This window comes from Struthio camelus, chromosome 1, assembly GCF_040807025.1.
Source record: "Struthio camelus isolate bStrCam1 chromosome 1, bStrCam1.hap1, whole genome shotgun sequence".
Taxonomy (NCBI): Eukaryota; Metazoa; Chordata; class Aves; order Struthioniformes; family Struthionidae; genus Struthio; species Struthio camelus.
In genome coordinates, this window is record NC_090942.1 from 133,137,652 (window position 1) to 133,165,401 (window position 27,750).

The window sequence follows — 27,750 nt, forward strand, 5'->3', positions numbered from 1 at the left end:
CCATTATAAAGTCTAATTGAAACAAAACAAATACCCTTACATTCTAGATAAATGTGTGCTGCTTTAAGCAGAGATTCAACAGACTAAGCCTATGCAATTACCTCTGAGCTCTGTGTGCCACATTTCTGTTTCTTTTAAGGCAGGTATCCTGCCCTTAGCTATGGTGTTGCTCTGCAAAGTGATGGGAAAAGATGACTAATTTTCTACCTAAATCTATTGTTTCCATTTTAACTCTTAAATTGATTGAAGAGGGAAAACCTCAATGTGATTTTATTTAGAAAATACTTACCCAAGCTAATTTCCCAGCATTTTCTTTAGGGAGAAAAAAAAAAAAAAACGAAAAACAAACAAAAAAAACATTATCAGCCTAGCATTATCTAATCTAAGTGGATGTCTAATCAAACGTAGGAAAAAAACACAGTAACATGAAAGCCTGCACTACTAGAACTGCTCTTAGAACTCTTCAAAACATTTATTCTGTGTTAATTGAACAAGAACTTCACTCTCTGTCTTCTTTTCTGGTGTGATTACAGCATCACATATTGGATACGAACCTGGATGAGGATTCAGGAAACGCGGGCCCTGTCACCCTTCACCCGCCTGGTCTCTGATCCTGTGAAAGTCAGTTTGTTTTTGCTCCTAATGTTAACCTTCATCTGTCTCAAATTTTATGTCCTATACTTTTGAGATCAAGGCTATCGTCATGAGTCAGATCCTCATCTAGGATAACATGTCAGCTGCCAGAGGGTTTAGTTATAGTGAATTAGGATCTTTTGCCTGTACACAGCACTGTGTCAGCAGTATATAAGTGTAACTGCAAGAGAAATAAAGTCTAGTATTCACTACTTCTTAGCAAATCACGTACATTAATTTCCATGATATATGCTTTATATCTGTTTGGAGAATTTTGGTATAGTTGAAGAAGTTCAGTTAATGTGGATGAAAGAGGATAAGCAGCTATTTAATCTATTTTTTTCCCTTCTAACTCATGTTACTGATGCCTAAAAACTTGGATGGTACCCCTTCTTTTGTCATCCAATTAATTCATTAATTTCAGTATCAGAAGAACCAGTTTCAGCCAGAAGCTGCAACCGATCACAAATTTTAAAAATGTAAAAGGAAATGGGATGGAAAGCTTATCATTCTGACCTTGCAAGTTAATCATGAAAATAGTATTATTCAAAAGGATCTTCAGGTCCAGCATTACATACTGAACACTGTTTTTTTTTTTTTTTTAAGTTGTATAATCTTATACTAAAAACACTTGTATTTCACTTTCCACCCACAAGATCAGAGCTTTCCTACTGAGAGATATGGTAAGAGTAGTAGAGAACTACTGATAAGGAGAGTAGTTTTCTGTTCTTTTTAATGTATCATGATAGCACAATCTTATCTTGACTTTTATGTACATAGACATAAACCACACGAATCTGCTACAACACTTGAGTTTTTTAGCTTGTTGAATCTAGAAACCTTGTCATTTGTTTTGTCTATACTAGTACGATTAAGGGATAATATTCATGTTGCTAGGGTATGCTAAGCAATAAATTGTTCTGGCAATTGATTAAATATCAGACCAAAGCCAAGACATTTAATCAATGTATAAAGCCCTTTGCTGCCTGCATATTCCAGTGCCATGAATGTTTTTGCAACTCTAACAAAAATAAAGTGCTTCTGGACAACATGATCTTATAAGCTGTCTCGCTTTTTGTTAAAAGCTTTAAATGTGATGTGATAGTGAAATGATTTATAAACCATAACATTCTCCAGGATCCAGTTTCAGAATATGAATTAATCTAAATTTCTGTGATTTTTTTATTGATCGTATATTCTTTTTGTCCCCCACACACCATTTTTTGACCTGGCTTACTGTCACTAAGAGAAGAAAAAAAAGTATACAGATAAAATCACAATGAATCAACGTCATTCAGTCTATGCATATTATGCACTTCATTTCAGAAATCCATAGGCCACCTTTGCTGCCTGCCATTAATTTCAGTTAAGCACCTTGTTAAAAACACCTAGGTAGTTTTGTCTTTATACATATAATATGAATTATGTGCATGTTACAAATAAAAGACAAAATGAGACACGTGTATGAATTCTGGATATGGTAAATATTTGCAGAAATCTGCCTTAGAACTGCTGAAGTTGTTCAAATGATGTATAACAATATATGCTATGCTTTGGAATTTTCCTAAACCTTTTCTTTTTTTCTTTTTTAATGACTGGACATTTAAGTTTTATCATAGTTACATCACATGATCCTTCACTGCACTATAAAAAAAAAGAATAGACAAACAATGAAGAATAAATGCTAAAAAATGAATAATAATGCTATTGTTCATGCATAAGTATTCAATTTTGCAAAAGAATACAGAAGACAACTATTCCAGAATACTAAGCTCGTCACTTCCTACAGCCTTATCAAAGCATCTTTCCAGCTCCTCATTAAGTTTCCTGGATATTATTATTTTAGGCTTCTTCTCATAGGAGGATCTGTTTTCTAGCAAGTTATGCTCTTGAGCATGAATGCTGTTGTTCCATTATCCAAAGATTTTATATTTTTAAATGTGAGAAAGGCTCATATAACCATCTGTGTAAGCATGTAGTCTAATCTCCTGCATGATATACACTACAAAACCTCACTCCATGACTTCAATACTGCAGTATGACTTCAGTTTGAGGTGTGGCATACATTTTATAAAGATAATTCTACTTGATTTCAATGTCCCAGCAAACAGACAATCCACCAAATCACGAGAAACATTCCTCCAAAGGTAATTGTGAAAAATGAGTGATTTGTTCCAAGCCCGAGTGTGTGTAGCTCCAGTTTCCTACACAGAACCTTGACATGCCCTTTGCTGAGCCACCCGGCTTGATGCTCCACACTGCCACCACGTATTAAGGATAACGGCTACAGAAAGAAAAAGGGAGCTTGTGTTTGAACATTATCTACATCAACCCCATAGATCCTTTCAGTTACTGCATTCCTCGGCAAAGTTCCTTACCCTGTACATACGGTCTTTGCTCCAGAAGTTTTAACTGGTATTTGGTGGCATTAAGTATTCACATTGTTCAATGTGATGCCACGTTAAAAAAGGAGAATTAAAATCAGTGTCTACAATGATCTCGTTTATCATATGCCAAATATCCTATTTGTGTAAATATAGCAGGAATAACTATATATTTTCTTGACAAAGTGGAAATCTGTGATGGCCAGTGAATGAACTGAATGAACAGTTACACATGTACTGTGCTTAACAGAGTAGGGCTATCTTTGACAGCTGTCTATCTGTCGAGGTAATCCACCTCCATCACCATCCTTCCTTGAGGTAATTTAGTTTATTAATTGTCTCTGTTGAACATTACATAAATGGTACATTTCACTAGATACTGCTTTTAAATGAACTCTTAAATATTTTCCTCATTAAAATATAGTGTTGCTTTTTATCATTATCAAGTAACTAGGCATGTACACGCTTGAGTGTACAATTACATGTTTTGAAAAACATCAGTTCAGTTAATTGTGAGATCCTTGACTGTCAATTTCTGAAGTTTATAGTTTACAATAGAAGCTGTAGTGGTGTCTGCACCATGAAAGAGGGCAGGAAAATGTGCAACAAAGTGAAGTTTTATAAAATGATGGGCTTCGTATATTATCAGCTTGTATTACACTACTCTGAGCTAAATATTTTGCATTCTTGATGTCACTGTGATTCAAAAGGACAGTGTATAAATGATCAGACTTTGTTTTCACTAATGTATTTCTAGATATGTATCCAGATATTTTTGTTTTACTTTCTTTATTGAAAATAAAAAGATTCAGAAGGCATGATTATAGTGTGTTTTTAATTACCATATAGCTAATTCAAAATTATTAAGATTTCAGAAGTATAGATGAACTCTAAACCACTAAAGTCATCTTATTATCTTTCTTCTATGGGAGTAATATATACTAAAAGAACTAGTGGGCTACAAAGTAGAAGAGAATACCTGCAATTTTTCCTCTTTTAGTGAGGATATAGAATTCCCTCTAAAATACAAATACTCTTAACATGTATATCCTCCTCTCCCCCTTCCCTAAACATATCCTCCGAGAACTGGAAACATTTTATGTTACTATTTGCAGAGGTCACTCAGTTCTCCACTTGAGGCCATTTATTACTAGCAGGAAGCTAACGTGTCAAATTTAAAGAACAATGAGACTTGTGCGTACTCTCTGTTCTCTGAGTCATAGTAGATTAAAAGCAGGAGGCATCATTTTTGTTGTCCCCGAGGACACAGTACGTATCTTCAAGGCTCTAGAGAGCAAATTTCCTCAGAAATACAGTGTTAAACATATGCATTCTTAGTAAATACAGGTAACATGAATTATAATATCCTTATTTCTTGTGATCTTTGGAATTTTGGCTCATTTCAAGCAATGCATGGATTATTTTTTGTATCATTTCCACTTCTCTCTCTTAGCTAAATGTATAATTTGGAATGAAGTTCATGATCTACCTATATTGTTTTATAAGGATCACATATATTGTAAAAATGGAACGATCTTCTTGATACATTCTTCATGTCAAACCTCCTAAATTTCTCCTAACTGAAGTGGTAAATTGTTAATTAGTTAAACTGAAAACACAGAAAAAGTAGTCTTTAAAAACTTAAATAGAGATAAGAAAAGCAATTCTGCAACAACTTAGACAGAGTAATGCAGGATGAGTAAATCATCTAAATTTGATTGTGATCACTAACTATATTGCGACATTAAAATCATTCTAAACACATGAAGAGTACTTCCTTAACAATTTCCCCCAATTGCTGCATGTTAGTTATTTAGTATAAGATGATAGTCCCTCTAGACTAATTATTTTCCCCTTTTTTGATGACATAAAATCGAAGTTCTTGTTCACAGTGATTATTTCAGATTTACACGAATACAAAGGTATATAATTTCTGTATTTAATTTTCCAACTTTGATATACACGCAGCACTACAGCCTCTTGCCTTGCCTGGCATGTCCCAATCATGATGCACAGCTAACTTGTCCGCTGAGCAGTCACTTCTGCTCTGCGTTTGTGGAACAGGGGGAAAAGAGGGGTCTTAGGAAGTGGGGCTGTGTAAACAAATTGTGACCTTAAAGCAAAGTAATCCCTATGCAAGGAATTCTGATCTCAAACGCTTGAGGTACACCCGAGAAAAATCAGGATCATAATATATTTTTCACATATTGTTTTGTCCATGCAATGGTATATAGAAACTCTCTGTTTGCAGTGACAGAACATAACTATCATGCAGTTTTGTAGAAGTCACATTTTCCAACTACATCAAGTCCATAGAAATGGCATTTACTGATTATTATGTTTGGCCTTATTTTGATTATAAGCACAGGTGAGAAAAAAGGAGAAAAAAATAGATCCTGAATTCTTCTGTTTAAGCTGATTTTATTTTATTTAGTCTCTGCCAATTTTCCGCATGCGGTAAACACCCACGAGATTCAAAGATGCGTGGGAGGATTTTTCCAGCAAAGAGTGGGGAAGTACAGCTTAAAAGTACCACTCTAAACAAATTCTATGTTATTACATAGACTGCAGTTTTATTGCTCTAATTAACAACCAGGTTTTTTCTTGCTGGTGAACAATACGAGAGGTTAATAGAGTCACTGTTTTCACTTGCACCCTGCTGAAGACTCCCTGTGACCAAGAAGCCTAAGCTGGGACCTCTATGGTTTCAGAACAATTGCCTAAGATTAAAGAGACTTTCCCACAAAGATAAACAAACAAAAAACCGTTCTGTTAAGGAAAATTAATCCTAGTGGAAAAACCAAATGGTTTTTCAGAAGCAAGGTGCAATGTCTCAGGCCAGACAACTGGTCAGATATAACATTCCTTGAGCAGTGTGTTGGTAACAGACTTGAGCTTTTGAGGGTGCTCCTCAGGCCCCTAAAGGAATCTACGCTGTCTTTTGGCTTCAGCACTGGAGAGACAAACGGAAAAACAATCATACTTATTAGCAATTTAAATGAGCATGAATAGAGTATTTACTGTCAATATATTGTAACTCTGCAGTAGATCTCACACTTATCTGAGCTGATTCTTTTTCTCATATCAAGTGATGAATGAATCAATGCAGCACTGCTGTCAGCCGGAAAAGGGATTATCTCTTCCCACACCTGAAAGTAATGCTCCTGTGAAGGAAATCCTTTGGGGGAGAGGGTTTGTCAGCACGCAGCAGCCAGTGTGCTGTAGCGGGGAGATCAAACCGCCAGCCTCAACTATACCTATTGGGGATGCTTGCTCCAGCAACTCCTACACAGTGGCCTAGGAGAGCACTCCAACATAGAAAACTGGAAAGCTTCTTGCGTAGCTGTGAAATCTCATCACCATCTCAGAGTAGTTTTTCAGGATAGGGATTCAATATAATTTCATATAGCATTAAATCTGTACAATTTGTTAATAACTTTTCTACCTTACAGGCTATAGAGCCTGGGGTAAAATATAAAATTCACAGGACAGAAGAGAGTTGGAGATGACATACTAATTTTAACAAGGTCTACATGCCCCATTAAAACCATACAGTTCTACATTTGTAGATTTAAAATATGTAGAAAAAAAGTATTAAATAAAGAGCTGAGAGGTAAAGGAATACCATAATTAAAATTTTCTTAATCCTGCCACTTTGTGTGCTTGTATTACAATTCTATCTTTAAATAGCATGAGAACATTTCTTTTTCCCCAGCCTTTCCTCTATTCAACCACTTCCTCTTCTTATTTGGTACTCTGGATGTGCAACCCCTAGTAAATGTGCTGTGATCTCATCTTGCTTCCTATCTGTACCATTCAGTATGCAGGTCCAGATTTTGCTTGCACATCCTCAGCTGAATACAAAAGATTTTGTTTCTCATAAGCTCTTATATAGTTTTATCACTACACTATTTAAGTTTTTCATTAACCTTTCACCTTTAAAACTAGAATATTTGACCATAGTCTCTCAGGGAAATTATTTTCCTCTCTTCTGCCTCCTTCTTGCAAACTTCAGCCAAACAATTTATAAAGAGCTAGTTGCTTTCACTGAAGAGTTTACTGAAATTGCCTACTCTGAGATTAACTCCTCTCAAATCAACCTTGACTGAGTGAAAGGGGCTATTAAGTGACATGTGCTTGGAATGATGAATTAGCAGCTGAAAAATCTTAGTTAAGTCCGTGTGTAACTTATGAAACCTCAGTTCTTAAAATGCAGCTACTCAAATGTAGTTCCTGTATATTCAGGTTAAGACTTTATGTAGTTAACAAGGAAATTACCAGTAACATTTGAATTATACTTCAAATGAAAATACTTTAGTGATGATAGGAGGAAAGAGAATGTTCATATTTTTGAACAGCTCTGCACCTAGTAATACCGGCTGATGACTGCAAATCCAGGTCCTGTTGAAGTTATCAGGCAATTTTCAGTGACTAACAAGTCAGAATCTCAGCCAAAACTCAAATTTTGAAAGGGAATGGTTCTCTTTTAAGAAGTCCTCTTATATTTTCTGCATTTTGGTAATAGAATAGCCCTTTGCTTATTGGAGAAGGATTGTTCTTAAAGGAAATGAGGTTCAGGTGCCTTCAAGTGTTAATGAAACAGAACAACAGCCATAGTTGTTTAAGGCTTTTTTTTTTTTTTTTTCCTGTAGTATTACATTAAGATAATATACTCAAGATACTCTGTTCAAGTTCAGCTGGGAGTAGTAACACTGCAAAACTAATGTCAAGCAGTCCTGGAATATTGCATACCCAGTACTTCTGTAATGATTTGAGTTAAGGTGTGTGATTTAGCAGCCTTGTCCTTTGATTTTTACCCTTTAATATTAGTATTGTACAGCAATGTATTGCAGGACACTGCATCCTAGTAGAAAGACGCAGGGTTTGCTGAGAATGAGAATGTACTGTGTTTGGGTATTGAACACAGAGAAAACTGCTACAAAGCCAGGGTACCTGGCATTTCATTTCTGTTATATATATCACAGAATCACAGAATCACAGAATCGTTTAGGTTGGAAGGGACCTCTGGAGATCATCTAGTCCAACCTCCCTGCTCAAGCAGGGTCACCTAGAGCATATTGCCCAGGATCACATCCAGACGGCTTTTGAATATCTCCAGGGAAGGAGACTCCACCACCTCTCTGGGCAACCTGTATATCAAGTGCTTTTATATATAAAGATATGTGTATATATTTATTTATTTATTTATTTGCCTTTACTGTAAAAATTATGCTAGAATAAATTTGTAGTTATAAGAACTTGTCTTTTGTCAAGAATCCACAAATAGAAAAACAATACAAGACAACTGTAGTCAAAAGCAAGGATGTTATTAGCAAAGCTCCTTTTAGCATGCAACACAAATACTGAATACCCCTTTGGAGGCACTTAATTTAATCTTTACTTTTGGCAGTGGAGAATCCTATGATCAGTCTTTATCCTTTAAACAATACTGAAGCCATGATGAATCACAGTTATTTAATAGATATAATGGCACACATACAGAAACAGCCTAGGACTGTCACTAACCTACTGTCCCTGTACACATGACTAAGGGTATATCTGACTACAGCTCCTTCTTCAATAACATTCCGCAGCTAGGGGTTACTGACTGCAACTCATAGCATATAAAAGTAGTGTTCATGGCATCTAGATAAGAGTAGCTGTGAACCTGGTCCTTTGAAGTCTCTGATCCTATTACTACATGTATATACACTTGCATGAAGGTATATATATATATGTATATATCACTTCAAATAATATATTTGCATATGTAAATATATGCATGCAGGAGAAGAGTTCCTGTTATTCAGGCAGCAGAAGATGCAGAAGCACCTAGAAATTCTAGAAATTTTGGAAGAGAATCATAGTTCCTGCTGGATCCAGAAAAGCAACAGCAACTGAAGCCCCCTTTCTGAATGGAAGGATAGGGGGCAGAAGGACAAACACAAGAAGTATTAACAGGTGGCGAAAGAACTGGAAAAGGGGTAAGCGGCAGCTCCTACACCCAGATAAATACCTGCAGTTTCTTTGCTCTTCAACATTCAGAAGATTTCTCCTAAACTGGCAATGAAATCTTCACACTCTATCCTCATCTTTCCAATTAACTTTACAATACCATACTCATTATACTGTTTTAAAGAATTTACCTCCCTGCATCATCCCTCTGTCTTCTCCTCAGAGTCCTGGCCAAGGCTGGACTGGTTATAAAAGAAAAAGTGTTTCCTAATATACTTTTCCTAATATTGTATGACTGGCAATGCCTCTCCTGACAGTACCTCACAGGCTTTCACCAAGGAATCTGCCCATCAGCTGCCCAGGACTCCTCTGGGGCACTGCAAGACAGGCCAAGACGAAGAGAATTGATCCTCTGCCCAGAAATACAGTGTCAATGTCTTGTCCTGGTGTGATGACCATTTTTTTCCCCTTTACGGATTTGTTATAAGCCAGCTTATTTGGGTATTGAATGTAAAATTCTAAATCCTATTAATATCACACCAAAATACCTAGCTCTGGCCTGAGGTTAACCGCCAAACAATAGAAAGAAGAATCCCCTTCAGTCGGCGTATAATTTCACAAAAACACATGAAGGTTAGACTGAATATTTAGGCAGAACTACATGTGGACCCAAACACTGAAATGAACGGTTTATAAAAGTGGAGAAAATTCTAATGTCCAGATTTGGTAGACAGACATTTCAGAAAAAAACATCAGAAACATCATTAAAATTTTGAGGAGGTATTAGAACTTGTACCAATTCCAGCAGTGTCTCCGTCAATTTAATAGTCCATAGTCGAAGGCAATGAACTTTAATCTATGCTCTCTGCCCTTAGAAGACAGACACCTTGATCTTAAAAACCCAACAACATTACACAACTGAAGCTGGCTTTTCAGGTGATTCTAAACCCGCTCAGTTGAATCCCGTGCTTGAGAGGAGAAAGTTGTTTAAAAAGAAAAATTTTATAACTTTTATTTGTTCTTTTCACTATATGTAGTAAATAATTGAAAAGAGAGCATAAGGAAAGCCTATTCTGTCATTCAAAGCTATCATAGAGCAACTTACTATATCAAACAAAAAAAAAAGTGTTTTAAATTTTTGACATTACTTTTTAAATTAGCTTATTCATTTATTTTTACATACAACACCCTTTTAAAATTCTATTATATAATTCCAGGAAATAAATTATTTTTGGATCTTTTTAATTCTCAGAAAACAAATATATGTTTCAAATTTGACCTAGTTCAAGCACTTTCATCAAAAAAAGTCAAAAATCTTATTTTTGTTGCCACGTATTTTAAATTGCTTATGTCAAGATGAAGAATGCAAAGGTGAAAAAATAAATGTCAAAATCATGGAAACTTCCTATTATAAAGACTTCCTGCTGACTGGCAAATTCAATTTGCATAGTTTTTATTATTATCGTTATATTAAGGAAAAAAGTTGAAAGAATGCCTTTACTGCGATTCTAAGCAGTTCAACCTAAAAAGAGTGGCCAGAAACCAAATGGTAACCCAAAGAAGAGCGAGACCGAACTGATTTCACTGCCTTAGCCATAATCACACAGGAACTCTAAGATCCAAAAATTAAGTCCAGTTTTCAGGGCTGTATTCATCAGCTGTAATCATGAGACTATCCCTTCTTGTCTTTAATTCTCTTCCTCAGTTACTCTTCATGCATATATGTATGCATACATTGGTGTGTGTGAACAGCTGTATGTGTGTGTACTTATGCACATATTTATGTACACACATGCACACACCAACCCTTGTTAGCGAAACAGGGAGCTTAGAAACAGGAGCCATCACCACTGTTCAATCTTGATTAATTTTTCTGAATTTTTCCAAATTTAGCACTCAAAGGCTACATCATAATGCTTACTGCATTCAAAGGCTGAATTAAGATTATACAAAAAACCGTGACCTTAGATCATCTTCCTCTCAGCCTCTGTAGTTAAATATCTCAAGATCCATTGGGTCAACCCCATCACCTCTACAATTAGCAGTGCTAGGCTATGCAACTTGACAGATGGTAGCAATAAGCAAGAACCAAGTAAGAAAATAGTGCTAGTTTTCCTCTATGGTGGGAATATTTACACAATATCATTTTCAATGTTACAAATAATGTCATCTGCCAAGTTTACTTTTAAATTCTATGTCTGGAAGACATTAAAAAAATCTGTAAATTCACAGATTTCAGACTACCATCAAGTCTGAATATATTTACTCCAGAAGCTCTACTTTAAAGTTAGTCATTTGACAGACACCACTGGAAGTGGTCAAAGAATTCATTGTGAAATACAGTCACTGCAAACATGGATAAATATTTATCTTACGCACATGTGTGAACTCTGACTTTATCATAGTAGAATAAGAAAGAGAGACATTCTTTGAAACCAAATAATTTATATGTTGTTACAAGGTTTCACTCTATTATTTCTACCACATCAAAAAAAGTCATTGAGGTCTGGCATGACTCCTTCAAGTACTTCTGCAAGTACTCTACCCTCTTCACGCTACACTATTGCTGATTCATCTGCATCATGACTTCTATGAAAAACTTGCTACTTGACATTGCTAGACTTGAGAATTACTTGCTTCTACTCATGCCTCATGCTTCCAAGGCAATGTTTCATTAATATACATGCTGTGTAAGTAAGTATATGTTCTTTTTTCCTCTAGTTCTCTCCCTGGTCACCAACTATCACCTATCTGATAATAAAATCATAAACTGTTGAGTTACACATCATATTCATATATATTTTAATAGATATGAACATTTGAAAACAGATGCTACTGAAACAAGTTATTATTGATCAAAATATTTTTAAAAATACTTCATCCAAATTCCACTCTTTGATCAGTCACAAGGAATATGCACAGTAACACCTATTAACTCTTTTTCAAGATATTTACTATCCTGAGGGTCTGGGTCATCACTTTTCTTCTTCAGTAGTATGGTTAACAGTTAACTGTACCATCTCAGTGAGACAAGCAATGTCTAATTGCATTCTGAATAAGAAAAAAAAAGCATTACATAAATGCTAAATATCATTATTAACAGAATAATGATGCACAGTCTTTCCGGTAGTAGTAATAATACATACCTGAGATTTGCCTTAGGAACTATTCTCATGTTTCTGTTTTTGTTAGTAGAATTTCAGATTAGCTCATTTTGATTAAAACATCTGTGACTACTGGATGATTCCTCTAAAAACATACTAACTATGATAAACTAACACTTGCATCTTAATAGACAACACTCTAAGACTATTCCCCTGTAAGAAAACCTTGCTGCAGTGAAAATGAATAAAAGCCACAGACTTCATCAATATAATCCACTCAAAAATGGTTTAGAGACATGATTAGCGAGAATCTGAGAGATTTCTTTATTATTTTAAGGAAGATCTTGGAGACTGAAAGAAAACCAAGTGAAACCAAAACAAATTAGAACAAGGCTTTTCAGCAAAGGAATATCAATACTTTGCATTTAACATTCTGCAGATTAATATATTTATTCTTATTTAATATTTTAAAAAATCAGTCTCATGGTATAGCACAAAACACAGGGATATGTTCCTTAACTTTCAGCTCAGCCAATGCATTTCAATGAATGTGGTATGAATACAAAAATGAAGTTAATTTAGGTTGTGATTCAATTTAAGATTTTTCAGTTCAATGATTCACCTAGACTCACATGCCTGTGTGCTATGTCTAAACTCCTATTGTAACTGCCAGTGTAGCTGATGGAACCCTAGCAAATGATTCAGGGGAAAAGCCACAAAAGACTCGATTCATTTACCTAAGCAGGGGTGTGTAGTAGTATCTGGGATGCTAAACAGTATCCCATCCAGCCTCTTACAGCTCCTGTACCAGATGTGCCAGACCCTTGCAAATATCTTGGACATAAGTGCCTCTGCAATAGCATTAGATATCAATCTGTACGTAACTCCATCAGGCCTTAGCTATCTATTTTAAGTTGAGCTAAATTACTCTCCGGCCTGTGAAGAATAATGGCAGTGAAAGAACAAAATAGCTCACATGTAGATATTTAAGCTGAATTACATGCCTACTGGCTGTTTTATACACAGAAGTAAACATTTTCATGGCAGGATCAAAATACAGTTTGAAATAAGAAGTTAAGAATTAACATAAAAGGTTATATAAAAAGTAGGAGACCCATATTGTTACCAGTTATACAACTTGGTTGGTTTGCATTCTGTTAAAGGAAATAGGAAAAAAAAACAACCATGAACAGTCTCTGAAGACAAAGAAAAAATTGAAGCTATTGCTTTGAAAATATGTGCCTTTGTCTTCCATTTTCTGTAGTGCCTAGAGGAAAATGATCTACTATTGACTTAAGTACCAAATATCTGGAATTAACTTTATCTGTATTTTCTCTCTCACCCACATATGTTAAAAGGGCAGCTGTTAGGCCACTTCTTCCATAATTTCATATACTTTTTGGCCCTTTTCTAAGATATATGAAATTAGTTGGCAGGAGAGTTTAGAATGGACAAGATACTGCCTTCGCTTTAATAAAAGAGAAGCTCTATTTCTTATCACAAACAATGCACCATTAATGCAACCTCACTACAGGTTAGGATTTTTTCCTCTTAAGTTCCAGCTGCAAACACAGACATCATAGGCAAATTTCTCATCAACAAAAGAATTAACAGGAAAAGAAAGTCAGTATCACATTGACTTTTCTTCAAATAATTCTCTCCTCAAGCACTAGCTATGCCACCCCTGTAAGTACAGAGCCATTAAATGGGGAATTAACAATAACTTCTGTCCAGTCAGCTGAAGATACCAACGTTTTCTTTCCCAATATCAAAATCATTCCATTATTCTGTATAAGTACAGCCATTACTTATTTTCCTCCTCTATATATTAATGTATTCTTTGATGAACTCTCACCTAAAACTACTCTTCAGTTTGACTCTTTTGGTTCTCAGCCTTGCTTACATCTGGGCTAGCAAGACTCTTCATTTTAAATCATAACTGTCTACTGTAAAGATCATATTGCTCCTTTTTCTAATCACTACCTCAATTTTTTTTTTTTTTTTAAAGCAAGTTCTCATGGAGACAAGCAAATAGCAGATGCATGGGATGGAGCTGAAGCAGCACGCATTATGTCTATTAATCTAGCAATGAGAAGATTAATCTAGCAATGAGAAGAGGTTCTCCATGCTTACCTCTTTACCTCTTGTGTCTCAGGTGTTTATTTTGTTTTAATGGAGTCAAAAGGTATTTCTCACACACAACAATGCTGCTAATGGCAGATGCTGACCCCCCGCAGGGTCAGAGGGTGAGGAATGGAGAAAGAGGAGTCTCCAATCCACCTTGCTTCCCAAAAGCATAAACTTTGCCAAGAAAATCCCAGATCTCTTTCATTTCTGGCCCCTAGGAACTACTTTTTCCATTTGTACAGGACTCTTGGGGTAAGCCAAGAGCCAGCAATCCAACCTACATAAATTCCTAATGTCAACCTGAAAATTATATTCCTGCTCACCAAGTCATCTTCCATACAGTTGCAATGAGAATTTTCTAAGTCACTGGATCTCTTGTTAATCTAGCCAAGCATACACTAGAAAAGGAGGTGGGTGAAACCTTGACCACCACAAGAGATCTTGTTACAGTTAAAGAACACTTTAACAGAAGGAAAAGACCTTGGAAAAAGTTCAGACAAGCTTACAAATTGATCATAAAAATAACAGAGTCAATTGGCTGCCCTGCTCTCTGCAAACCCAATGAAGGCAAAAGCACGGGACCTAAGAAGGTGCCAGTAAAGGTTCTCCTGAACTTACCTACTTTAAGAGGCTGTCATAATTGCTGACATGTCTTCAAAGAGCTGCAATGGCAGTTCAAACATTGTGTAACTCAAACAGTGCAGACATCTCCACTCTTATTTCTTTCTGTTCTTCATTTTCCATTCCCTCAGGCTTCTTGCCATATTGCTATGATGCATGTTTGTTAAAGCTTTCAAAACTAAATTTTTTTGCATGGATCAATGCTCTAAAGGAGGTCCTGTGGGCTTCACCCAAAACCAGAAACATCACAATAAACTTAAATCATGAAAAGATGCAAATCTGCATTCCAAATTATTTAGGAGTCATTTTTAATCTGTTTCCAGTGCTCTATTTCTGTTAATTACTGCTGTGATGATATTTACTTAAAGGAATTAATAGAATAGCTCTTCTGCTAGCATATCTGGTCTTCATTTAAGCAAGTTTAGTTCTCTCATCCATTGTCAGGTTTCTTTGTTACTAACACAATTAAATGTAACCAGGGATCCCATGCAGCACATTTGATTTGGGGAACACCTTATTTTTCAACTGGTAAGATGAATTTCTGTAAGGCTTCATTTCCACCTATTTTTCTTTTTTGTTTTGGAATTTCATTCAGATTTAATGCCTAGATGTTATCTGAACACTTAATCTCTTCTGAAAAAAAGCTGTTTTATATTTCATGACTTGTCTATGCTAATATAATCATTGGTAACATTTTGTAAAGAAAGAAAAACATATATAAGTATTTATGACCAGGGGAAAGGCTGTCCTACAATAAAATAGATTTTAGAAATGGCTCGTATCATGAAATGGCAATTCCCATTTCTAAACAGCTTTTACATTATTCAAGATGATTTAGAAACAGTACTTGCACAAAGTTTATGAAAAATTAACTATATTTTTTAGGCTAAACATTTCCTTCACCAAAGCAAAGATTTTGCTACATATTCAGTATTCAATACTTCTGATTTTAAACTTTTTATTTATAACCTCATGTTTATTACACTAAATTGCTATGGGCTAATAATAATAATGCATCTTCTTATAACTGCAATTATTTTAACTAGTCATCCACCTCACAAAACAGGGCACACGCATCTTTGCCAATAGACTGGCCAACCTGGTAAAGAGGGCTTTAAACTAGGAAAGATGGGGGACAGGAAGCGTTATAGAGACCACCCAGACAGCAAAACAGAGCTCAGGTGGGGATACCTCCAGCAAGTGCATGCAGCCAAGGAAGTGCCTGCAAGATAAGGCTATGGTGAATCCTCTTGCACCCCTCCTGGGAAATCACCATGCTCAAATACCTCTCTGAAGTGTCACCAATGCACTCAGCGTGGGAAATAAGCAGGAAGAATTAGAGATCTGTGTGAGGTCACAAGGCTATGACCTTACAGAGACATGGTAGGATAGCTTGCATGACTGGAATGCTGTCATGGATGGCTACATGCTTTTTAGGAAAGACAGGCCAGGAAGATGAGGTGGTGGAGTTGTTCTTTATGTGAAAGAGCACCTGGAATGAATGGAGCTCTGCTTGGGGGTGGATAAAGAGCAAACTGAGAGCTTATGGGTAAGCATTAAAAGGCAGACTAATATAGACAGTTGTAGGCGCTTGCTACAGGCCACCTGCCTGGGAAGAAGCAGTAGATGAGGCCTCCTACAGACAGCTAGAAATAGCCTCATGACCACAGGCCCTGGTCCTCAGGGGGACTTCAACCACCCTGACATCTGTTGGAGGAAGAACACAGCAAGGCATAAGCAATCCACGAGGTTCCTGCAGAGCACTGAGGATAACTTTCTGACACAGGCGATGGAGGAGCCGACGAGGAGAGGTGCACTGCTGGATCTTGTACTAATAAACAAGGAAGGACTGGTTGGAGAAGTGAAAATTGGTGGCAGCCTTGGCTGCAGTGACCATGAGATGGTGGAGTTCTCTACCCTGAGAGGAGGGAGTGGTGCAAAAAGTGGGATCATAACCCTGGACTTCAGAAGAGCAGACTTTGGCCTCTTCAGGGACCTTCTTGGAGGAATCCCATGGGATCAGGCCCTAGAAGGAAGAGTAATCCAAGAGAGCTGGTTAATCTTCAAGGATCACTTCCTACAAGCTCAAGAACAGTCCATCCCAGTGAGCAAGAAGTCAAGCAAAGGGGGCAGGAGACCTGCATGGATCAACAAGAAGATCCTGGCAAGACTCAGACATAAAAAGGAAGCATACAGAAGGTGGAAGCAGGGACAGACCACCTGGGATGAATATAGGAATGTTGTCCAGGCATGCAGGGATGAGACTAGGAAGGCTAAGGCCCATTCAGACTATAATATGGCAAGAGATGTCAAGGACAGCAGGAAGGGCTTCTTTAAAGACATCAGTAGCAAAAGGAAGAGTAGGGAAAATGTGGGCCCACTGCTGAATGGGGTGGGTGCCCTGGTGATGAAGAATACAGAGAAGGTAGAGTTACTGAATACCTTCTTTGCTTCAGTCTTTACTGCTAAGGCCAGCCCTCAGGAATCCTGGACCCTGGAGACCAGGGAGAAAGTCTAGAGAAAGGAAGACTTTCCCTTGGTGGAGGACAATCAGGTTAGGAAACACTGAAACAAACAGGACATATACAAGTCCACAGGCCCTGATGGGTATACCCATGAGTGCTGAGGGAGCTTGTGCACATCATTGCTAGGTCATTTTCAATCATCTTTGAAAGGTCCTGGAGATCAGGAGAGGTGCCTGAGGACTGGAAGAAAGCCAGTGTCACCCCAGTCTTCCAAAAGGGCAAGAAGGAGGAGCCAGGAAACTCCAGGCCTGTCAGCCTCACCTCCATCCCGGGAAAGGTGATGGAACAGCTCATCCTGGAGGTCATCACTAAGCATCTGGAGGACAAGAAGGTGATCAGGAGCAGTCAGCATGGACTCACCAAAGGGAAATCATGCTTGACCAACCTGATAGCCTTCTCTGATGGAATGACTGGCTGGGTAGAGGAGGGGAGAGCAGTGGATGTTGTCTCCCTGGACTTCAGCAAGGCTTTTGACACTGTCTCCCATCACATCCTCCTAGGTAAGCTCAGGAAGTGTGGGCTAGACGAGTGGACAGTGAGGTGGATTGAGAACTGGCTGGATGGCCGAGCTCAGAGGGTTGTGGTGAATGGCGCAGAGTCAAGATGGAGGCCTGTGGCTAGTGGTGTCCCCCAGGGCTCAGTCCTGGGTCCAGTCTTGTTCAGTGTATTCATCAATGACCTGGAGGAAGGGACAGAGTGCACCCTCAGCAAGTTTGCTGATGATACTAAACTGAGAGGAGTGGCTGATGTACCAGAGGGCTGTGCTGCCATTCAGAGGGACCTGAACAGCCTGGAGAGACGGGCAGAGAGGACCCTCCTCACGTTCAACAAAGGCAAGTGCAGGGTCCTGCACCTGGGGAGGAATAACCCCATGCACCAGTACAGGCTGAGGGCTGACCTGCTGGAAAGCAGCTCTGCAGAGAAGGCTGCGGGTGTCCTGGTGGACAACAAGGTTGACTATGAGTCAGCAATGTGCCCTTGTGGCGGAGAAGGCCAATAGTATTCTGGCCTGCATTAGGAAGAGCATTGCCAGCAGGTCGAGGGAGGTGATCCTCCCCTTCCACTCAACCCTGATGAGGCTTCACCTGGGGTACTGTGTCCAGTTTTGGACTCCCCAATACAAGAGAGACATGGAGCTCCTGAAGCTAGTCCAGCAAAGGGCCCCTGAGATGATGAAGGGATTGGAGCACCTCATACAGGAGGAAAAGCTGAGAGAGCTGGGCCTGTTCAGCCTGGAGAAGAGAAGATTGAGGGGGGATTCTGATCAATGTGTACAAGTACGTGAAGGGAGGGTGTCAAGAGGATGGTGCCAGACTCTCCTCAGTGGTGCCCAGCAACAGGATGAGAGGCAACAGGCATAAACCAGGCATGAACCACGGGCAGTTCCATCTGAACCTGGGGAAAAACTTCTTTCCTGTGAGGGTGACTGAGCACTGGAACAGGTTGCCCAGAGAAGTTGTGGAGTCCCCTTCTCTGGAGATATTCAAAAGCCATCTGGACACAATCGAGGGTAACGTGCAGTAAGTGACCCTGCACGGATTAGATGATCTCCAGAGGTCTCTTCCAACCTCAGCCATTCTGTGGAAGAGTTAACTGGTTACATTGGTTAATTGACAGGATCTGTCAAGACTAGGTCTGCTAAATTACGGAAAGCCTAAGCCTTCAAATCACCTTCAAATCCAAAAATATTGAAATACATCCTACCTAACAGAACAACCTTATTCTATATAAAATGGAAATGAATCTTGCCATGATGAAGATATAGGACTTTTTTTTTTCATAAATTCATGCCAATCTCAGATTGTTTTTCCAATTATGCCTTGGACTGGAGTAGTAGAACAACATTACAAATAAAATCTTGCACAATCTCCTACCTTGTGGTTTTTTTTTAATAATAATTTGAAGAAGTTTTAGTAGAAAATTATATTGAGAAATATACTATTTTAAATACATCCAAGGCTATTCTATTTCTACCCCAAACAGACATGACATATTAACTGAACTATATGGCAGGGAAGTTATGTAAGTCAGTAACAGAATGTGTGTATTTGTAAATATATATGTATGTGTAAATATAAAAATAAAAGATGCAACTGCTGTTAAGTTGAGTAGAGATATTTAAAAGTATAGCTAAACAGCAAAGATTAAAGCTCACTTTAAAAATGACTCAGAAGCACTGTTAGGTTTGAGATCTCTATCTTCGCATGTACAAGACCTTAGCAAGGATGATGAAGCTAAATACAGAACTGGTCCATGATCTGACTTTGTTTTAGCACCTTGTGGTTGTTTTCTTTCTTCCCTTTCAGAAGTAAAAACAGAAAACTCCACATGCTTATCTGAAAAATTCAGTCTTTACCTTTTCCTCTAAAATGCTATGTTTGTGTGTGACTAAGAAATAGTTAAAGATTTTCAAGCACGTGCTCATTTGTGTTTCTGACTGCATGGAAAACAGATTTGAACCTTTTCCAGTAGGTGCTATTCCCAGCTTGAACCTGGCAGTCACATCTGAATTTGAACCTTCAAAGCTGAATATTACCAAATGAACTATAAGCAATATTTTTAAGGTTGATGAATAACTAATGAATTTATTTCAAATGTGTTCAAAGTTGGAAAAGACCTTTCGTGAAGATTAACAGACACCTGTAACGTAATTTATAATGCATTATGTTAACCTCTGTGGTCACCTGTTTCTTTCTGAACTGAATGCTAACTTTATAGCCATTCTGAAAAATAGTATCTGAAAAATACTAGTAATACTAGGTTTTATGCATTCTTCTCCATTAATTATCTCAGCTTACCAAAGCAATTATTGTTCATAAATATCCAAACACATCAATCTGCACAAAGAACCAACTACGGAGAAGCAATTGAGATGATAGAATCATCATTATTAAGGACAAATGGAGGACAAAGGAAGATGTTAAATGATTTAAGTTGACACTAATTTCTACAAAGAAAAATACACTAACCGAGGTCTAACCCGTGAAATTTTCTAGTTAGAGACATAAAAGTAACCTCGCTTTAAAATATGAGCTTAAAAACAACAGAATCACTAGATGGTAAGAATATATTCAAATTCAAAGAGACACCTGAATTCCTACATACACTGTATGAGGTGATAAAGATGATTTCTAGACCTCATTTTACTGACATAGCAATGTAAAACTCTGGATGAGTGAATCATAGAAATCAATTTCATCCTTTGCAATAGAACCCATCATAGCAGCTTAGCATAAATAACAATCCAGCCTTCTTCTCGGCCCCCACTGATCTGAGTGGATGTTAGCTTGCATCATTATTAGACATACTGTAATAAAAATTTCTAGGCAGGAAAGGAAAAGATGAAAACGTGAAGGAATGTCAGTTTGACAGGAACAACAACATTTCAACTTTTTGGCAACACTAAAGGAGGCAAAATCTCACAGAAACTGCTAGGTACTGACCATTGTACTGCTGTAATATGCTTTCTGAGAGCTTTTATTGAATATGTACATTAACGCTTTGTGTGGCCTACCTACTTGTAGATGCTGCCCACAAAGGATAAATAAGAGATAATCATGCGATGTTACACCCACTGAAAGACTTAATATTCTATAACTTCTGCTTCCCTAAGATGGCAATGAATACTACAAGTTGCATTACATTGACACATTGTTGTACCTAAAATAAACTATATTATTTCCTTTCTTTAAAGCACTGTGTAAACCCATACATTTGTTAGCTTCACAGTCCTTGCATTGACCATAGTAAGTGGAAAAGCTATTTATAGCTCTGTCTATACTCTCTCCCTTGGCTATGGCTGTGCAGCAGGTCCTTGATAATAAGGCTGTCTTAATGTTCTGCATTTTCTTATGGCAATCAGCTTCCCATAGGAAGAAAGCTGAGGATCAGAAATTAATAATGACAGTATTGCAAGCAGTAGTGAATAAGGAAGAAGGCTATTTCTTCACTTATGAAGGGAAAAGAGTCAGCCTTCACTATTATCCATAGACTAATTGTACTAAAAATGTGAACTTTTCTATTCAATGAAAATGCGATGTTTCTGCTGTAGTCAGAATGTATTTTGTTCCACAAATCCTTCCAAAACCTTTGAATATTCTTCATTTATTGCCATACTGTCTGTTCCAGCAGTTTTATTCTCTAGTAGTTACACTTCCTGTGTAATAGATATATTTTTCTTCCCTATTGTTGGCAGAGGTAGCAAAGATATAGAATTGTAAAGAAATGAGTTTGTGAGCAAAGAAAATAAGTACTGGACTATTGCACCCCTTGCAGTAAGTCTGGAACATAAGAACTAGACAGAGGCATTTATTCAAAGCACAGTCTACCTTTTGCCCATTTGCCTTTTACTGCCTGCCCTTACTGCCATTACATGTACTTCTCTTCACCCTGCTCTCCTACACAAGTTATTGCAAGCACCACGCTGATCATCAGTTTGCTACTGGGTCATTTTCTGCCTCCTAGCTGAGCTTCTCAGTCTTCAAAACTAAAATAGCTTATAGTATCATTCTGAAGGTGTTTAAAATCCGCTTCATTAAAATAAACAAAAACTTCAAATCTGCAAGAAAAATTTCCTAAATCCCATCCCTGCAATCACCGTTTTGTTTCTTGCAAGAAATTACTGTTCCTGTTCACTAACCTTTCTCCTGATTCTTTGTTATACTCTACCAGGATTAATGTATACAGTGACAGCAGGGCTGAGTATTCTGATTTCCGAAGACAGCTATTGGAAGTGAGAGCTAGAAAAAGTTCATTTTGTAGGTCTATAGCAATAACTTTGCAAGTACACATAAACTACATAATTTTACAGATTACATCAATTCAACCTCTCGTATTTTTCATCAGATGGTTAGTTTCTCATGTAAGAATATGGAGGAATAGCAGAAAAAATTGAAGCACTATATTCCTGAGTAATTCATTTTCTTTTTTCTGATTAAAAAAACATCAAATATATGTTTAACTCAGGAACTTAAAGTATTCTGTTTTAAACTTGATTCTACATGGGCATTCAATGCTATTTGAAAGTATCCTTTAACTGTAAGTATAATGTACAGATAAAATAACGTATTCATTTGATTCTGAAACGAGGATTACCTTTCTTCTACCAGTAACTGTCTTAATCATACAACCGAAAGTTTCTGTCAAAAGTGTCTAAAAATAAAACTTTGATATAATAACAAGGATAGATTTTTTTGTACCAACCCTTTAACTGATACCTGCTTATTCCAGTGGGGTCTAGTCAGACTGAAAGGCTTTGTACCTCTTCATAACAGTATTTAGGATAATAGACAAATCAGTATTGTTTTTTTAATCTATGCTCCATCTACATATACAATCATTATCAGCTGGACAATCAGGAATGTGTTACAAAAGCAGAATGTTGTCTAAAGCAAATTAGAACAAGCCCTTACCTACCTCCAGTTTAAAAATAAATCTATTTGTAAAGAGAATAAATACAAGTTGACATGATAAGCAAATTTCACAGAAAGGCTGATTATCTAAATTCAGCATTTATTCATAATTGCTGCAAAGTGCAATACGAGATATTTAAACTTTTCTATTTCTAAACAGAGGGGATTAATTATGGTATTTCAAATGGCACTGTTGAATAATTAAAGATAAATGTTGCCATTTTCAAGGCTACTGCTGTACACTTATCTGAAAACTTATTCATCTAAACATAAATAAGTAGCATAATATTGTTTTTTTTTTTTTAAGAAAAGCATCATCATCATCAGAATCATACTGAAAATGCTATTGAACAAATGATGAGATACAAAATGCCTCGTGGGTTATGTAAAGAGCCCAAAGAACAAATCTTTTAAAAAACACATCTAGTAAAAAATTCTTATACTACACATGATATAGACAGCATCCCCCCTCAGCCTCACCAGAAAAGTGTACTCTGAGCATAGCTAGACTCTCCAGATGTTGGTGATACAATTTTTCTCATTTTCTTTGCAATTTCAGAATAACTTCATTGTGCCTTCCTTGTCACTCAGCTGCTTTCCTTTTTTTTTCTTTTTTAACAGTTTCTATAGCGTGTTAGCAGCAAAATCATTTTAACAGATATGGAAATAGAAAGGAACACTGCTTCATCTGTTCATCTAAGTGCAATCACCGATTGTTTCAACCCATTGAATAATTAGTACGGTATCTTCCCTGTATCTTTTATGTACAATTTGCATAGTTTCACATCTAGTATAAATATAATGTGAGAAAATATGAGATTGCCTAGATGACCTTTTTAATTGCAAAGGGTTGGAAACAATGTCTCAGCATAAACCACTTTAGCATGCAGAAGGAAACTGAACATCTGTCTCACAAAGCAGGAATGGGAATCTATGCAAAGTTAAGGAGATAAGACTTGATCCATCAGAAGGTTAAATAATTTTGGAAGATATCTGGCACCCAGCTCCCATTATCAGGTCAAATCAACTATGATGGGAGAGGATATACTTGTAAAAATCTCTAAACTTTACCACGATGATGCTCCATTTTCCTAGATGCAACCATTTTACATCAAGTGGTATAAACCCGGCACAAAATAACTGGCATAAAATTTTACATAAAAAGGTGAATTAAAAAAAATTGAGAAAAACTCATGGAAAATTAAATTTGAATTTGCATAATGAACTTTTTGTACTAGAAGAGTGCAGGAGTTAAACCAGAAGCAGAAGCAGGAATACATGAATTCCATGATGGGTGGGACTGGATGCATAAATTTTGCCTTTTGTTATAAATACCCAAAATTTATACAACGAATCATTTAAAATGCTCAAGATATTCATTCAACAATCATTTCTACTTAAGCATGAAAAGGAAAGGGTCAGCAAGAGGAGAAGAAAATGGAACATACTCAGAAAACATTTTTCTTTGCCACAAAAGTCTCACTATAAATATCTCCATGTTTGGTACCTTTGTCATTACAATGCAGTATATTAAAAACAGTACCTTATAACGCATGCGTAAAGCCCACTGTCTTGTACCACTGTTGGCCGAAACCAAATGGAGTCTTCTTCTTTGCTCATTCTAGCTCCATCAAAAGCTATAGGTTCCTCAAAATCTCCAGGTCCAGAGCTTTTGTACCACATCAAACTGAGTCCAGCACTTTGGGCTAGGGAGTAATTAGCTCTAATATATCCATAAAACAGTGCACATTTTATACGAACAGGTTCTCCCACTAGAACTTGGTATTTTTTGTAATCCACAGACCAGTCAGTGCATCCATCAGCTAAAAGAGAAGAGGAAAAAGAAAACAAAGACATTAGCAAGGCTTCAGAGAGCACACACGAGCAAAGTTATACAGCAAGCTTTACTGTAGGATAGTCCATTGAGTGATTGGTAGTACTCTTTTGATCACTGAAAAAATTAACTGCATCTGCACACTGTTAACATCATTTACTTTCTATGCGGAACAGAGTTATTGAGAGAATTAGTGGTAAATCTTGGTAATTCCTGAGATAAGTGAGCAATTACTCTTTTTCGTCTCTTGTGGAACTCTAGCATGAATTGTTATAAAATATTGGAATCGAATTAGTGCAACACCAAGGCCTTGTTATACACAGGGCATCATAATCAGTGAAACGCATTAATCAAAAACCTTCAGGGCAACAATACAAACGAAAGAAGGGAATTACTTAGTCTCAGAAGACATTAGGACAAGGAGCTGTGGCCTCAAGCTGAGAATGTAAAAGTTTGGATTAGATCTAAAGGAGGAAAAGAAACCGTCTTAACAGTAAGAGCATTTAAGGTACCTATGCAAATAGGGAGTGCCAGGAAAATGACTGAAGATATTTTCAATGGAGCAAGTTAAAGATTTCAAGCTAAAAGAGTAAGTTAAGATTTCACTTTGAATTCCTTACTTTCCAGAAGTGCATCACAAATTAATTAAAATGACTCTTGTTTTTATTTTTTGCTGGCCCAGCTAGCAATAATTCTAGAATAATTAGCACATTCTTCACCTGTTTAATATAGACAAAGCTGTCAGTCTGGATCAATCCAGTCCCTAATAACTGCTCCTCAGGAGGAACTACTATAATTTTTTTACTTTCTTTTACAAAAAATTAACTTTTCTTAATTTTAAAAAAGCACAAAAGGAAAATAGATACTTTCTACAATGTTTTCCTATTTAAAGCTTATATTTTGTCGCAAAGGCGTTCCAAAAATGAGAATTCATCACCATTAGCTGGTGTCCAACCTGAGCTAGTTAGTCAGGCTTCCACTCCCATCAGCTGAAAACAATCAGTACATCCAAAGGACAACATATTTCATGTGAAAATGGATATCTGTGATCGATCTCTGAAGTTGTCAGTTGCTTTTGTTGACTTGACAGGAGCATAGATAACCAGCTTACCTGAGACAATTAACTTTTGCATATCTAAATTCATGTAACATGCCTCTCACCCTACAGTCGGTTGAACACTGATTTTAATGGAGAGTTGAAGCTACTGTTCAAGATTAAGCAGTATTAGCACTCTAAAAACAGAAAATGTTTTCATCTCTTATTTGGGAGAAAAGCATGCCACTTTAAAGGGATTTTTGAGATTTACATGTGGGTAACACCACAGTACTCATCATACATAGTGAAATATGAGAAAGACACAAACATGTTTACACTAGATACCATTGCATAAGTGATAACCTAAGACAATACAACACCGAAAAACAGAGTGAAAATAAAGTAAAAACTTTAGGGTCATTTTGCACAGTGAACAGATTTCACAAACTGAAATATTTCATATATCCTTGGAGTGTTTCCTTCCATGTTTACTTCTAAGGCCAGAAGAGAACAATAATATGGCTCTGTTCCAATTTTCCTACCCCATAGTCCCTAAAATCAGCATTCTTTACCAGACTCTAATAAGACATGGATTGTACATCTATGTACTTTTGCAGAAATTAAAGTGAATAGAGACAAGGCTACGCTATTAACTTCCTGATAGGGCTTAAGAAATGAACTCCCATTTATTTCAGAATACATTTAAATTTTTGATCATTTCATTTTTTACCTTTCTGAAAGAGCACTCACACTCTGACCTGATTCTATTTCACTCTACTTCTAAATCCCCAAGGCCAAGAATGAATTAAAATGCACCTCTAAGCAATGTTAATTCCATTATATAAGTTAGCAGGTAATAGCTTCTTCATCATACTTTATTATCAAATTGTAATCTTGCCTTTCACTATCTAAGTCACTACGCTTCAGTTTATAATATTAGTCTGCTAGGCATGTTCTCTCTCGGGATGTTCAGTGCTAGTAGTCCCCGGTTCCTTGAGCCTGATGAATCCATGAGAACATACTACGGAATGATACCAATTCTATTTCACATTTTTCTATCAAATAAAGAAATAACTATGCAGAATAGATAACCTTGACTTGATTTCAGCATGGTATTCCTCATGAAAATGTAGCAAGAAGCATCCATTTTATGATACCATCTGCAACCTAGTTTAGTAAGCCTAGATAAACATGCTAGCAGGCATTCTACCCTCATATGCAAAAAGAGAGAACATTTCCAAAATTTTGCACAAATTAACTTTTAGAAAGTTCAGTCTTGAGTTTTAAAGAGAATATTACCCATAAATACATAGCCATTGTATTTACATTAATGGTCTGAAAAATAGTTACTTCAATAGTTAAGTTGGATGATATTTTTATGGAAAGAAAATACAAATCAAAAACTCCTAAATGCCTAGAATTGCATTAAAACTTGATATCACAAAGTACAACCAACATTGCATTTTAACGTAACTATTTTCTATTTGGTAGTTTGTTGGCACTAACTGCATCAGTATGTATTACCAGATGGCTTAAGAGAACAGCAATTCAAGCAAATATGAGCGCTGGCAAGCCCATAACGCCATGGGATTCTATTGTACGTTTTGTTTTAAACCTCAGCTTTAGAAACAGATCTTCATTTACTTTTTGTAAAATTTAATTATCCATGACCTCTCTTTAAGATGTACAAAATCAGATAAGAAGCAGGTAATGTGACAAGAGCATCCCATGCCTTTAAAGCGTTAAACCTCTTTTTTTTTTTTGATATACTAAAAGATCTTGTTTTATTTTTCATGTACTAAAACAGATATTATAAGATTATAACTGAATATGACTTTAAGAAAACATTTCAGCATGGTCTTCCAGTGAAGTGAACATGACTGTTTCTTTTTCCATTTACAGAAATATTACGCCGTTTAACTCTGCCAACACTGTCATTCAAGTCACATAGAACCGTATTAACTTTATCACAGCTGGAAGCTCTAATACCTTAAATATCTTACAGGGAACACCTCACGCTACTGCTCAGTCAACATGTCTTCATATATGAGAAGGTGATAATGCAGTTTTGACAGATGAAACAGAAATTCATCATTCCCGTTATAAGACACAGATGTCTT

General features: G+C 36.8%; 1 protein-coding gene across 2 annotated transcripts in view; it reads right to left on the bottom strand.

The window, feature by feature from the left end:
* The window catches only part of IL1RAPL1 (interleukin 1 receptor accessory protein like 1), a 764,216-nt gene that overhangs the window by 330,951 nt on the left and 405,515 nt on the right, over positions 1-27,750 (bottom strand). For both annotated transcript variants that reach the window (XM_009665395.2, XM_068917343.1), the window contains one exon: positions 24,304-24,583. In XM_009665395.2, coding sequence (XP_009663690.1) covers positions 24,304-24,583 — 280 coding nt within the window. The remainder of the gene's footprint in view (positions 1-24,303; positions 24,584-27,750) is intronic.